The sequence below is a fragment of the Acartia tonsa genome, chromosome 12 (assembly GCF_053477335.1).
Source record: "Acartia tonsa isolate MP-2025a chromosome 12, ASM5347733v1, whole genome shotgun sequence".
NCBI lineage: Eukaryota > Metazoa > Arthropoda > Copepoda > Calanoida > Acartiidae > Acartia > Acartia tonsa.
The window spans coordinates 2,172,560-2,187,559 of record NC_137271.1 but is presented as its reverse complement, the minus strand read 5'-3'; the positions used below and the strand labels follow the sequence as shown (position 1 = coordinate 2,187,559).

The 15,000-nt window shown below is 43.1% G+C and overlaps 2 protein-coding genes across 2 annotated transcripts; one reads left to right on the top strand and one right to left on the bottom strand.

Annotated features, from left to right (window-relative positions):
• Positions 1-1,895: 1,895 nt before the first annotated feature.
• Positions 1,896-3,429, bottom strand: LOC145333960 (uncharacterized). Its single transcript, XM_080179220.1, has 2 exons — positions 3,414-3,429; positions 1,896-3,334 (listed from the first exon to the last, which is right to left on the bottom strand). The coding sequence occupies exon 2, from the start codon at positions 3,293-3,295 to the stop codon at positions 2,141-2,143; it is 1,155 nt and encodes a 384-aa protein (XP_080035346.1). The 5' UTR covers positions 3,296-3,334; positions 3,414-3,429; the 3' UTR covers positions 1,896-2,140.
• A 5,537-nt stretch (positions 3,430-8,966) lies between these two features.
• On the top strand, positions 8,967-12,805 carry LOC145334820 (uncharacterized). Its single transcript, XM_080180446.1, has 7 exons — positions 8,967-9,028; positions 9,793-9,829; positions 9,956-9,995; positions 10,947-11,030; positions 11,689-11,757; positions 12,046-12,108; positions 12,613-12,805. Exons 1-7 carry the CDS (start codon positions 8,969-8,971, stop codon positions 12,749-12,751), a joined length of 492 nt encoding a protein of 163 aa, XP_080036572.1. The 5' UTR covers positions 8,967-8,968; the 3' UTR covers positions 12,752-12,805.
• The last annotated feature ends 2,195 nt before the right edge of the window (positions 12,806-15,000 follow it).

The window sequence follows — 15,000 nt, the reverse complement described above, 5'->3', positions numbered from 1 at the left end:
TTTTGGAGTACTGATTCCTATTACAACAATGTACAATTTTATATGCGAAGTATCTCTTTTGCCTATTCATTAATGACACTCTAAAAGAGTTAATGATCTCTGTCCTACCGTTTCAGAGCTTCGCTTTTATGGATGTTGTCATCCTTGTTTTCATGTATATTGTAAATTTATAGAATGAGGATATATCATAATGTAACAGACGACGAAACTGAGGTAAAAATGATAAATACAATTTGTAAACCATCGTATTTCTAGATTCAATTTGGTGGTTGAAATATTTAAGCACGGCTTGGAATGCGATGTTACTAAGAGATCTATAAGGATAAGACAATGGCCTATAAATTGATGAACATTCCCAATGATGATACACAAAATTTCCCCTTCTGTAGATTAAAATTAGTATCTGAAACATTTGGACACTTAAATCAATGAACCAATCAATAAAGATTCAATAAGGTCCTCAAAGTTGTTAAGCCAAGTGAATAAGAAAACGTTTTTATACAACTTTGAGGACAGGTATAATAAACAGCCAAATGTCCCCTCCCTCCCTGGATGTAATGTCAGTAAAAATTATTCTAGTATATTTTCGGATCTTATTAATATCCGCTGCATTAGAACCAGTTCTCAGTCATACTGAAAAATCATGTATAGCATATCATTTATCACCGACAATTTTCCACGAATTATAAGATAAAAATCATAATTTTAATAATTAGCCTTGGCTCCTTGGGGTTAACCAAACTGGTTTTAATCTTTTTGATTCATTATTTTTTTAATATCCGTGGGAAACTGTCTTTAATACAATGCGATAATTAACTAGTTTGATTTAGGTTTTGGATAAATTTTGTGATATTTATTGCAAATATGATTATGTGGACTTTTGTGATACTGCAAATTTACCAAAATTAGGTAATAAATCAACATGTTTTAAATGGACGCACGGACATTCTGGTAACAAGTATAGAGTTGCATTGCTTTCTAAATCGTACCTAACTAAATTATCGCATAGACGTTACGGACGGATGGACGGGCCGGACATAATTATAGAAAAGCTTCGCATTTGAAAATAGCATGTCAAGTTTTATAAGGAGCGAAGATAAAAAACAATAAAGGGAAATTGTCGTCAATTTAGCTTGTTAACACGAAACTTATTAATTGGTCAGTTCGTTTACCCAGTAGGAGGGAAAGGAATAAGGTAGATGGGGCAGAAACGTTATTTTGGCCTGCTGCGCGTTACACTTTATTAGAAAATATTAATCTGGTGTAAGATTCTTACAATTTCTTTTGATTTAGGTGACCTCAATAAAAAATTCTTTGTCGGCATGTTTTGGCGCTTTCAGGTAGTTAATTTTTTCCTATATTTTTTATATAAAGTAGTAAGGATTTTCTAAAAAGATTAAAAATCACTGGAAAATATTTATAAAATAAAAAGATTTATCCTTTTTTGAACATTAAAAAAAGATTGATCCTAAAACTTTAAAGAAAAACATTGAAACCCTAATCTTTATGGGAATCGCTAAAACTTTCTAGTGCCAATATTTCTGTGGTATCCGCCTAGGGTAAATGGCAGATACCAGAGTTCAAAATGACTACGGCAGTGTGAACAGACGTGGACACCTATACTATAGAGAAGCTACGCTTCTCTAGCAATCACTAAATAATAAACAGCATCTATTCAGTTGTTCCTTTATTGAAGGTCTAAGGATTACTAAAGTTATATACAACAAACAATAGCTACACAGATAGGAATAAATAATCATAAATAAAAGCAATATAATACATATACAATAGTCAGTTTGGGCAATAATGATCCCCCATCCCTGAGAAGGGTGGGGGGAATTAACAATGTAGCTTAACCATAATAAGGCTGTCAGATTCAATCATTTATTTTAGGCATAGGGAGGGGGTCGGCAGACCCCTTCCCCAGGACTCGGGGGAGGGCCTTTGGCCCTTCCCCGAACCCCGGTCAGGGGTGCCATAGGCATGGCTCACGGTTGCCGAATACCACAACTCTCCCCTCGGAAGGCTGGGAGGGGGTCTCCCTGCCAGACTTCCGACAGTGGTTGAGGCCTTCGGCCCGCTCCTTAGGGCTAAGATATATACAAATGATAATGATTCAATGGAATCCTAGTGGTGATTTTCAGGGCTGATGGGCTCCCAACGTGGGATAGAAGGTAGAGGCTGGCTTTGGTTGGACACGTAGCTCGGCGCCGGCAGGTGTCAGGTTGGCGTGGGGCACAGCTGTTGCGGGGCCGGTCAGCAGCGGGGCATTTTGGTTGTTGTTGGCAGCGGCTGGGGCACTGGCTGCCAAGTTGACTGTCTGAGCGGCAGCCTGGCCTCCCGAGGGGCCGCGGGGTCTTCCAGAGGGCGGTCCAGGCCTGCCTGGGCGGTCATGCCCGCTATCGGCTGATTGCATGAACACCATTTCCTCGGCGGCTTCCCGGCCGATGGGAATGGCATCCCAGTCTACTGAAAAGTCCCGGGACTTGGCATGGGTGAGCCGGGCTCTGGCCAAGGCCTTCCTGTACAAGGTTGGATGGTACAGGAACACTTGTGACATCGCATTCATGGCGGCCCGTACACCTCCTTGTGCGGCTGCCAGGGAAATGATGGTCAGATCCCCCAGCAGTTTGAGGATCAACAACAGCAAACACAGTATGGCTGCGCCATCTCCCCACTCGTGAATAGCTTGTCTGAACCCAGCCCAGACATCCAGGTCGGCCTCTCCTTCCTCCGCCAGTCGGTCGATATTGTAGGACACGATCCCATGGTCTCCGGTGGCCGAACAGCTACCTTGCTGAACGCATGAGCCATAGGACAGGCCGGTCAGCATGGCGGATTTATACGCTGGGAACGCTAGCAGCTGCTGCCAGTCGTTCAACTCAGCCTGCGAATACAAGCCTCCCGAACTAAAGTCATCCAAGGGTTCTGTCAGCAGCTGCTTTGGCGTATCCAGCGGGGGTGGCCTCTTCTTAGGTGCGGGGGTTAGCTCTATCCAGCCTTCCTCCGCGTGCACAGTCAGGGGGTAGGTGGAGGAGCAGGGAATCTTGGTGGTGTGGCCACTATACACCCGTGTCACGGCGTCTACAAATCCTGTGGGTTCCACTGGTACTTTGTCCCAACATTCCTTGCTTTCACGGACAACGTATTTGTTGCGTTGGCAGGTAAGCTGGAGCAGGACATCTCCCCTCAGCACAGAGAACGTGCTCCCCTGGACACGCACCGGGTGGGCCGGGTCTAGTTGCTGGAGCTTCCAGCAATTGGCCGCTACTTCTTCTGCCGCTGTGCTTTTCATGCGTGTCTCCAGGGTAAATCCAATGTAGCCTGCATGTATCTGGGCCTGCAGGGGGACATCCACATCCCTGGCCAATACTCTGGGCAGCGCTGCCGCGGCCGGGTCAGCTGCCACGAACAATGCTGGGTGGTTGGTGGCATGGGCCTCAAAGTCGCAGTTCACTATTGAGGTGGGGTTGGTCATGTTGATGAAGAACTGGGCTTGATGATCAACCAGGAACGCATCCATCACTAGGCTAGGCTGGAGGCTGCGGATCAGCCTCAAGGGGCAATCTCTCCCCAGGTGGTCCCACACGTAGGTTGCTTCCCCAGTGATGCAAGACAGCTCAGAATGGGGACATTCTAAGGCCAGGTGGTCAGATTGGGACTCCACCCGTCCATCCTCTACTACGTAGGTCTCTTCCTTGACCAGCAGCCGTCGTTCCTGGAGCACTAATTCATTGCGGTACAGCTGGCCCTCGAAGTGGACGTCCTCCCCTTCACAACCCACCCCCTTGGGGCTGTTGACCAAGGCGCCCACCATATCGAGGGAGAAGAACAGGGGATGGTTCGGCTGGAACGTCAGTGGCTAGGTCTTGCCTGGCAGCGTGTAGACTCGGTTCCTGGCCAGGTCTCGGCACGTTTCTGGATCGATCTTGGTTGGCCTCATGAGGGTGGGGACCGAGGTCACCTTGAGGTGACCCCATACCCCACACCTGAATGTCCACTGGGACACGGTGAGCTGACAACTGTATCCTGTTGTTTCCCTAATCTTGACTTGCTGCAGGACATGTACTTCATGGCCCAGGGGCACCTCCTGGTGTAGCGGTTCCGTGCTACACATCTTTTCCTTATTGTAGGCTGTGACGTGGGTGGGGTTGGCGCAGTCCCACCCTACCAGGACGTAGCTAGTTGTAGGCCACACGGCTGCCAGCAGTAGTCCCCACAGGACCATCCACCAGTGTGAGAAGCTACCAGACAGCCATCTACCTCGCGCACGCGGCTGGGGATCTTCGGCTCGGGTCACGGCTGCTTCTTGGGGCTGGACACGGCTGGGCTGCTCCTGGCTAGATACAAATTTCCATTGAGCGTTATCTTTGTGTGTTCGGGGCACCCCGATACCCTCCCCAATGACAGACTGGCAGGCGACCGGCGCTTGCCTGGGTGTCGGCTCCCCTAGCCCCAAGGGGTCCCTTCCCTTGTCCATGGCATGCCCAGTGGCATGGGGCTGAAGTGCGTGTGGCACAAGCTCGCCCTGACTCACATCCCTCCCCTGCCCTAGGAACTCAGGTGCATGTGGCACAGGCAAGTCCTTATATCCCCAAATTTCAATCTCCCCAGCCTCTGGTGCAGGAGGCACAGGCAAGGTTGGGGTTTTACAATAATTTGGATACAATACATTTGTTAAATTTAACTTATCCTGGCTCGACTGGAAGTGCTGGGCAGCTGGGTTCCCTCGGCTGGCAGGGGGCGCTGGATGGTGTATAGCTGGGCTCTCCCTACAGGCTGGTGGCGCTGGCTGGCTGGGGGTGACGGGTGTCACCCCTTCCTCTGGGACTGCTGGCTCGTTCCAGGATCCAGGTATCTCGGTGGCGGCGACGGTTGTCGCCCCAGGCACCAGGTTGGAGGCGCTGGATAGCACCCCCCAGTCATCGCAGGTGGCGGCGCCGGGTGGCACCCCATACATTGACTCTGATGCGCTGGCTAGCGCCTCCTGCCTCTCTCGTTCAACGGCCGCCAGGGCCTCCCCGTACACCGTCTCAGTGACGCTGGGTAGCGCCCCTCCACTCTTGCTGGGTAGGCTCGGTCGGGCAGGCCCCATCATGTTTAGGCTAAAGGGCTGGGGCCTCAGCACTTCTGGCTCGGCAATGTTGTTGGGCTGCACAAACTCCGGCCCCAGGTGGTTGAGACTGAAGCCCAGGCCAACCCGGTTGGGTTCAGCCGCGCCTCCCAGTACGTTGATTCTAGCTGGAACGGTCCCAAACTGCGGCATTCCGTCGGCTCAGCCCGCTGCATTGGGGGCGGCTGCTTGCTGCGGTGGTGCTGGGTGCGCGCTCCCTTCCATGTTGGCTACTCTGCTGGGCTTTCCTGGGGGAGCGCCCTTGTCTGCGGTGCGCCTCCGGCCGGCTACCTGGTCCCAGTCGGCTCTGCACTCGGCCGCCGTATGGCCAGCATAGTGGCAACGCTCGCACTTGGCAGGACGGTCACGGCGTGGCAGGGTGCGTCTCTCCTCTAGGCTGACTTCCATAGGCGTCGGACAGTCTCGAGCTCGGTGGCCTCTCCCTTGGCAGCGGAAACAGCGGCCTGAAGTCTTGTCATCTGGAGCGACCTTCCCCATCTGGTGGAGACCCGGAGCCAAGGCGCCAATCTCCATTGGCTCCGACTCGTCGTAGTTGGGCAACTGGACGCTGGCTGATCCTGTGAGCCCGTCGGTGGCGTCCACTAGGCACACACCCTCCTTCAGCTGCTTGGTAATCATTGTGACGGTGAACATGGCTCGCCTCGTGTACTCAGGTACAGAGGCGATCTCATGACTCATCATTTCATGTTTCACATTAGCGTTACGAATGCCACGATTTAATTCATCGATTAATAACTCGAGATCCTCATGGCTGTAGGCCTCCCTATACAAGGCACACTTTGTGGATATGTATGCTTGTATAAATTCTGTCGAGTGTTGCCTGTAATCCCTGAAGGCTTGCTTCAAAGTCTGGGATTCAAAGGCTGGACGAAATAACATTTCACACTCGGCCTTGACTTGTTCGTAGGTCAAGGCTTGGCCTGCCTCGCCAAACAGATGAGAAGCCATTTCCGCTGCTTGCCCTACCAGTGACAGTAAAAGGGCGTTGCGGCGGTTGAGGGTGTCATGGGGCGGCACGCGGTAAGCCGCCCATGACATCTCGAGTCTGCGGATGTGGGAACTCCAGGATTGCTTGGGCGGTCCTCTATACTCCGGCAGGTTACTCAGCATCAGCTTGCGGTACTCGGCTGGAGCCGGCTGAGGGTCATCCTGGAGCCATCCTTGGGCTTGGTCGCCTCCTGGCGCTTGCGGCTGCTCCATCGGGTCAACGGTTCAGCGGCGGGACACAAAGCTGTAAGACGATATTATAAATGGTTTACACTTGAGGCTTTCTAGCCTAGCAGCCAACACTGTTTATCACTAGGTTGGTAGTTTAGCTACAAAGATATAACTTAGATGTACTTGTCACTAGTTTTTTTCTGAGTTTGTAGAGTAGGCTGGTAGGGGTAGATAGCTGTTGAGGGTCTGAACTGCTGTCAGGAACTGATTGGGTTTTCCTTTATCACACTGTAGATAGGAGGGAGAAGTTTGTAATTCTTATTTTTTTCTAAAAATATCTCTGTTAGATGCTATGGAGTAGCTCCGCTCCTGCGTGTGTGTGTGTGTGTGTGCGTGAAATGTCCTTTCCTTGCAGCGCGCTTACGCACCGTCAAATCCGCGCACACAGGTAAAACGCGCACTTATCCCTCAACTCGCTCTCTCATTGGTCCGCTTTGTCCGTTGAATTTTGTGATATGTCCCGAACTCTGTTGCGCGACCCGTAAATGGCGCTCTGTTCTCCCGATCGCTAGCTCCACACCGTGGGCGGACTTAGTCAAGTGTGGGTAGGAGGGGGGAAGCACGTGAGGGGACGGGGTAAAACCGTCCGTTCCCCCTGTGAGGAAGGGGGAGTGCTGTGGGTTTGAGGTAACTGTGTGATGAGGTAATGGTGCCCTTTCTCCTTAATCCTGGGCTTATTGTTATGTCACCTTGATTGTATTCTCTTCAATGGATGGTGGGCCCCTCCCTTTCCTCTGGGATAAGGGGTGTATTTGTTGTGCTGGAGGCTTGGGTGGTTAGATTGTTTATCAAGGCATTGTTATATTACATCTAGATTCTATTTTTGGCCTTATCACAATACATAACAGATTTGCTTACCAAGCCTGTTCTATTTTTAGTTTTATCACAATACACAACAAATTGTTTGCCAATCCTTGCTCATAAATCTATTGTTTAGCCATCACACTAGGGTGGTAATCCCTACAATGTGATATAATATCTGCTTTTCTAGATGGGTGGCTGCGCTGTAGCCTCTCAGGATACTTGGAGTTGACGTAGTTTCTTCTGCTTGGTACACTACACTCGTATGTTGGCTCGCAGCTCGCAGCTATTTGGCGTGTTTCAGCCTATCGGCGGCAGGGAATGTCCCGTCCTGCAGCGCCGTATATCCGAATCTGACTGTTGGCGGCAGGGAATGTCCCGTCCTGCGGCGCCGCTGGTTCGAATCCTTGGCTTGTTTCAGTCTATCGGCGGCAGGGAATGTCCCGTCCTGCAGCGCCGTGTATCCGAATCCGGCTGATGGCGGCAGGGAATGTCCCGTCCTGCTAGCGCCGCTAGTTCGAATCCTGCTATCTCTTGCAGTAAATGTTGGCCTATTTTCAGCCGTTTGCACTTAGTTGGCCTGTTTCAGCCAGTCCGCAGGCCTGTTTCAGCCCTTGAGCGCTCAATTCTCCGTTAGATGTCGGCGCTTCTCGCGGTTCTCCGTCAAGTTTCGCTGTTTCGCTTCCACAACTGCCGGATGCAGAGTTAGACCTTGCTATCCAGGGTGGGTAATTCAGGTTGCTTGTGTCAGTTTTGCCAGTTTCACTGCTGGGAGTACCTTAGCCTCAGCTGCGCGTCTGCTCTACACTTGTGGTTTGCCGTAATCTCACACAGCTGTCACCAAAAGTTGTGGTATCCGCCTAGGGTAAATGGCAGATACCAGAGTTCAAAATGACTACGGCAGTGTGAACAGACGTGGACACCTATACTATAGAGAAGCTACGCTTCTCTAGCAATCACTAAATAATAAACAGCATCTATTCAGTTGTTCCTTTATTGAAGGTCTAAGGATTACTAAAGTTATATACAACAAACAATAGCTACACAGATAGGAATAAATAATCATAAATAAAAGCAATATAATACATATACAATAGTCAGTTTGGGCAATAATGATCCCCCATCCCTGAGAAGGGTGGGGGGAATTAACAATGTAGCTTAACCATAATAAGGCTGTCAGATTCAATCATTTATTTTAGGCATAGGGAGGGGGTCAGCAGACCCCTTCCCCAGGACTCGGGGGAGGGCCTTTGGCCCTTCCCCGAACCCCGGTCAGGGGTGCCATAGGCATGGCTCACGGTTGCCGAATACCACATTTCCACTAAAATTAATATTTTTTGAAAATAATGGAAACCTTCACTCTATATAACTTTCCAGGAATAAGGTTTAGCCAACAAGCAAAATAAATCTAAAATAATATTTAGGGGGCAGAATAAAAGGTTGTTAATTCTACTATGTGTAGCCCCCAACGACAACTGAAAATCACGTATAGGTTTTCCGAATCAATTTCATTGTTGGTATAAGCTGAGGTGAAAATTAAAAAAACTTTTTGTCTCAATGCCTCACTAAAATCAATGAGGCTGGCTAAAAAAAATTGTGAAAAATCCGCCAAAATCATATTAAAAATCTACAAAAATTAAATAAAATCATAAAAGGTTTGTATAATTTTTGTAGATTTTTAATGCAATTTTGGAGGATTTTTAACAACAAAATTTTAGCGAGCCTCACTAATTTTAGTGAGGCAGTGAGCCAAAAAGTTTTTTTTTAAATCCACCTCTCATATCTTACATAAACCTATCCTTGTATGTTTAGCCAATGGGAGACCCGACAGTAAGGAGATGGAGTTCCAGAGATTTGGACAGCTACCTATCAAAGGTAAGAATAAGGGATCTAAAGGGATAAGACAATTGCCGAAAAAATGATGAAGCACAAAATGTACATTTGGTCACTAAACTTGATGAACCAACCAATATAAATTCAATAAAAGTCCCAAAAATTGAAATAGGAAACGCGATTTTTTGTTAGGTTAGGTTAAGAAGAGTCAAGATTTGCCTGTATTAAAGTAAAAGAATAGAGGGGGCACGGACTAAATGTAACTACACTCATGGGATGGAAACCCTGTGCTGACTTTCAATTGGGTCTTTGAATATCAGCAAATTATTAACACAGCCAAGTCGATTCAAAATACCAGAAAGCAATTTGCTACCAGACGGAAAAGGTCCCAACCATTTTGGCCAGGTAATTGTCTGGGTTATACATCTATACCTTTACATTTATTTTGCCAGTGTCCTGCAGGGTTGGAGGGATATATGGGTTTCTTTCGTCTATACCTGTCAATAGCAACATTTAGGTTTTTATGTTTACTGCTATATATTGCTAGCAAAGACTATAGAGTCGTCTATGGGGGAGAAAAAGTTTGACTCCCAACTTTTGATTAAGTCTGAAAAAAGAACAAGTTAAGAAAAGAAATTAAAGGGGGGGGGGGTTGTGCTAGGGGCGATTTACTCCTAAGAGAGTAAACCTTGGAACTATAATAAGCTTTACTATTAAAGAGGCACATATAGGTCCAGTAGTTAGCGAGATCTTATGGTCCAGACAGATAAAACTCATGTTACCTTTTTAACAACTTATATTTTCAGAGAGAAAAAGATGCCGTAGACGATTGGGAACTTACAAGTAACATTTTTTTACTTTTTAATGTTTTAAATTCTTAGGACGACTTTATTAAGCATATTTGTTTCATGAAATAAATTTTTTATATTATTTTGTGATTTTATATTTAATAATATATAATTTATTTAGAAAAACAGTTTATAATTCTAAGAGATGGACCTTTTCACAAGTTAGTACCTTTCTTTTTTTAAATTCTTATTTTTTCAGGTTTTTTAAATGTGATTCCTTTTACCAATGCACAAATACTCTAATATAATATGAATAGATATTCATCGCATCGTATTCCACGGATATTAAAATGAAAAATCATAAGATTAAAAACCAGTTTTGATAGTCCCAGGGGGGCCGAAAACTTGAGCTAGCAAAACTATTGTCAATAGATCTACTGTAATTGTGGTAAGACGGCATCATACGGACAAGCCTTTCATAGAGTTGCTATGCTTCAGCTTATCAAATCACAACCCAGCGCTAATCCTATTATCACCATTTCACCCGGCCCCTGCGGGGCCTTGCCGACACCTCACAAGCAGCGGTCAAATTGGACATCTGATAGTGGGAGGGGTGCGGCCCCTCTACAACCCCAAGCCCCAGTCACCTGCCTTGCAGAGAGATGTCTACCTTCCCCCTTCTCTGCCATCACCTGCCTACCCCAAGGAGGCAGCCTTCCCTCCTACCTTTGTGCCTGTGGACACAGCCCCCAGCTCAAAGGAACCCATCACCAGCTACCCCTCATAATCTATTGTTATACTTCTATTTGCTATATAAACCTGTATATCTCTTGTAATGAATCAGTTCAAAATATATCCTTTAATCAGTAACTCCTTGTAGTTATTTATTGGTAGAATCTTTAAGGCTAGGGGCTCGTTTGAATCGAACTCGCTCAGTAGGGTTGAACTGCTTCACCTTACCACATAATAATCAATATATAATTACTTGGATGTTGCACCAGATTTTAGTATTGTTAATAAAGGAGACTACCAACTGGCTAAAATAATGATACTCTCCGTACACTCCTTTAACCCATCCCATCCTACTTGATAAACGACAATTAATAGGGTCCATAAATTGACGAAAAATTTTCCTCTGTCAATATATCCATGTAATATATATCCATTTTCAGAACCCAAATTCTTGGAGGTTTATGGGGTGGTAATAATATGGTTAATTTTACCTATGCTAAAGAGATGAAGGCTGCTATTTATAGGTAAATATTAAATAGAGATAGATTATCTTTTAATTTAGTCAAGACAAAAAGATAGAGAGATAGAAAGAGTAAGAAAGAGAGATACAAAAAGTAAGAGAGAGATAGAAAAATATATATGGATCGAGTTGTATAGAATAGTAGAAAGAGAAAAATAGTAAAATAGATTAAGAGAGAAAGAGAAATATAGAAATAGATATAGAGAGCTATAAAGACAGATTAGAGGGAGATATAAAAATAGAGATACAAAGAGAGAAAGAGATTGATAGATAGATAGATGGCGAGAGAGAGGGAGAATGATATTATTGTCAAGAAAGGGATATTTGAAGACAGACAGACAATCAACAATTTTGCTATTTCAGGTGCTTTAACAGAAAATGCCAGTTGAGAAACCAACCCCCCCCCCTTCTTAAAAAAAATAAATTGGAAATAAGAGGATCGAAAGCAGTTTTTTTCTATGTCTAACTCCTACGGGGTTCCTAACCCTACGGGGCTATCCTATAACCAAGATAACCCAACTTAACCTGACCTAAAGTAATACACAAACAAACAAAATCTCCTTATATTCAATTTATATAAAAGTAAGAGAGTGGGGGGTTACTAATGCTCACAATGGTACTTTGTGTGAAATTACAGAATTTAAATCAAAACTTAATTTCAGTGTACCTCCAAAGTTGACAAAGGCCTATGATCAGAAAATACTGAAAAGAATTTTGTGGCCTAAAATAAAGTAAGTTTAGTATAGAGCCCCCCACCCTTCAAACAAAGTTAGGGAGGAAGGGATTTTTTTGGCAAAACCTTATATTATGATTTATGGAATATTGATTCCTATACCTATTGAACATAATGAGCAAGCAAAAAATTTCGAAAGTCTTAAAATGCACATGTTTTTTACGTATTCTGTATGTTTTTCATATATATTCAATTTATATTGTTTTCGATAATATATATATATCCCTTTTATGTATGTTGTCATCCTCGTTCATAAATAAGTTGACAAAAAAAATATATTTTTTAGAGATAAAGCAGCAATCTATGATAGTTACAACTGTAGAAAAAATTTAACTTTTGGATCAATGAGGTAATGATTAAAAATTTTATTTTCATTTATAGCGTACGTAGCAACTCTATAATCGTCACCAGAATGTCCGTACGTCCATTTAAAGCATGTTGATTTCTAAGAAACAGCGTAAAGTGCCACCAAAAATTGGCGCCAAACAATAAAATGACCCATGAGAGGCCAGTATGAACTTCACCATTTGTTGATTTGTATACTGGCCTATCATTGGTTATTCAATTGTATGACGTCATTTTTTGGAGGTACTTTACGCTTTCTAACTCTTTTGACAACAGTTATTCATTTGATATTTGGAATGCTGATTTATAAGACAACAAAATACAATCTTATAAGCTAAGCATCTCTGGTATGTCCTGTATTCTAGAAGTTTTAAAACAAATTTACTTACAATTTTAATTGGACTTATATATTTTATAATGCTTTTTCAGTTCTGACATTCTACAAGTGTACATGTTCGTTTGTCCTACCGTTTCAAAACATTCAAAGTATTAATATACTTTTTTTAAGGCCGTGGCCAACCCAGCGAGAAGGGTATTTCTACGTGGGCTACGGGCCCAGCAAAGAATATGCTCTGAAGAAATTGAAATCACGGCCATGTCCGCGGCAGTGCAGACCTGCCAACCATACAGACTGGAGATATTGCTAATAGATACGCTGTATTAAATCCAGTTATCTGGCATATTAAAAAATCATGTATTTCATTGTTTAACAGACAATTTTCCACGAATATTGAAATTAAAATAATAAAATCAATACCAGTTTCTTTTCACGGGCCTTAACTTTTTTATTTTAATATAAAGGCACCGGCTAAAAAAACTAGTTTTAATCTTATGATTGTACATTTCTATATTCGTAGAAAACTGGATATAATACGATGCTAGACATAGTTTTTTCATATTCATGAGAACCGGTTCCTATCCACCGGATTCAAATGAATACGAGAAAACATTTTAAAATTCTGACTCATTTTTGTATTCTTCAAATTTTCCTGGGGGGAGAGAACAATGAAAATAAGATTAATATATCTCTCTCACTTTATAGTTAAACTAGCGGCTTCGCCCCTAGCCTCTAGGGGCGTTGCCCCAAGAGGTGATAAAAAAAATTAAGGCGAAGTTCGTTAAAGGACCAAGGAAATCTTCTACAAAACATAAAGGACCAAGGAAATTTTCAGGAAAAAAAAAAAAAAAAAAAAAATGGGGGGGATTTTTTTGTTTTTTGGGGGTTGGGGGTGTCCCACCCCCCAAGAAAATAGCTTAAAACCACCACAGGACCAATAGGTATATACCCTGAAAAGTAGAATCCGATCGGTTCAGTGGTTACCGAGATCTTAAGGGACAGACAGACGGACAGACAGACATCGTTCTAGAGTGTACATAGTCAAGTCATATATACCGGTGAATACCAATATAAGCTCTAGTTTTTGTAAAAATAAGAACCATTCCTGTGCTACATATAGTTTAGGAGCTACTGGGTAAAATGTCCCAACTGACTTAAAATGCAACAGTTTAATTTTTCAACTTTTCTTACATTTTTCGTCGTAGATCCTAAACAACTACAAATAGCACAAAAATGTTAAGCTTTATCAATCGTGTATTTAATCGTCTAATGGGATAATTAGTACAGTCCCATAGATAATTAACAACATTACCCTTTACCTGTAGTTAAAGATTTTGAAAAATCAATTAAAGTAACCAATGTTTTTAAGGGATCTTGGGAAAAGTAGCTTCAGACAAAGTAGCTTCGGACAAAGTAGCTTCAGGACAAAGTAGCTTCAGGACAAAGTAGCTTCCTAAGGAAAGTAGCCTCCACTGTTAATAAAGGTCATGGCCGCAGCGCTTGGCCCCCTGGCCTGCCTAGTCGCGGGTGCTCGGCCCCCAAGCCTATAACCTAACCTAACCTAACCAAAAATTATAAAAACATTATCAAAAACTTTAAAAACAATATTAAAAATTGTAAAAATCTACCAATCACTTTTTGTAAAATCCACGAAATACTAAACCACCTATGTATTAACAGTTTAGGATATTTTTCCAGCCGAGCGCTGCGGCCATGACCTTTATTGCTATTGTAGACTATTTTTCTTAAGAAGCTTCTTTTCTTAAGTAAATGTCCTGAAGCTACTTTGTTCGAAGCTACTTTGTCCAAGATCCTTTTTAAGCCAACAAATAAGATAAATGTTTTAAAAACTTGTAACTTTTAATTTACGACATATCTACTTTTAATTTTTTGTATTTTTACAGACAGATATTACCTAAAATGCTCAAAAATGTAATGTTAAATTTTATAATTTTTACAACATTCATAACTCACAGTGAAGAAGTTTTTGATAAATCTAAATTTATTAATGTTAAAGGTAAATCTAATATATTTATATCAATAGCCCAATTAAAAAGCAGGAATGACTTTTCTAGTATGGCTTCGAAACTGATTAATATCCGCTGGATTTAAGAGTCCTAAAGAGTAGATAACTTTCAATTTTAGTTTTAAAAAGAAAAATCAAAAAGACATTTTTTGTGGTGAAAGGGTGGGGGGGGTTTGTGTCATTTGCCTTTCCCAAAAATAGTTGTGAACCTTCCCAGGGCATATAAGAAGCCACACTGTTAAAGAAAGGAGAATCATATTTTTTTTTAGCGGTTATCAAAATTCTACAGTACATATTAAAAGAAAGATTTACGGCTAAATCTGATTTTATATGGATGAATTTTTTCTTACTATTCAGATTTAAATACAAAAGAATATTTTTTCCACAGTCCCTGCCCTTGTTCAAGGTAATTTTTCCTAAAATAAGGATGACAACATCCATAAAAGAGAAAAATTAACAGACAAACCATAATTACAGATAAGCTTCGCTTTCTGATTAAAAGGAAGAAAATTGTGAGGCTATTGTCAAAATCC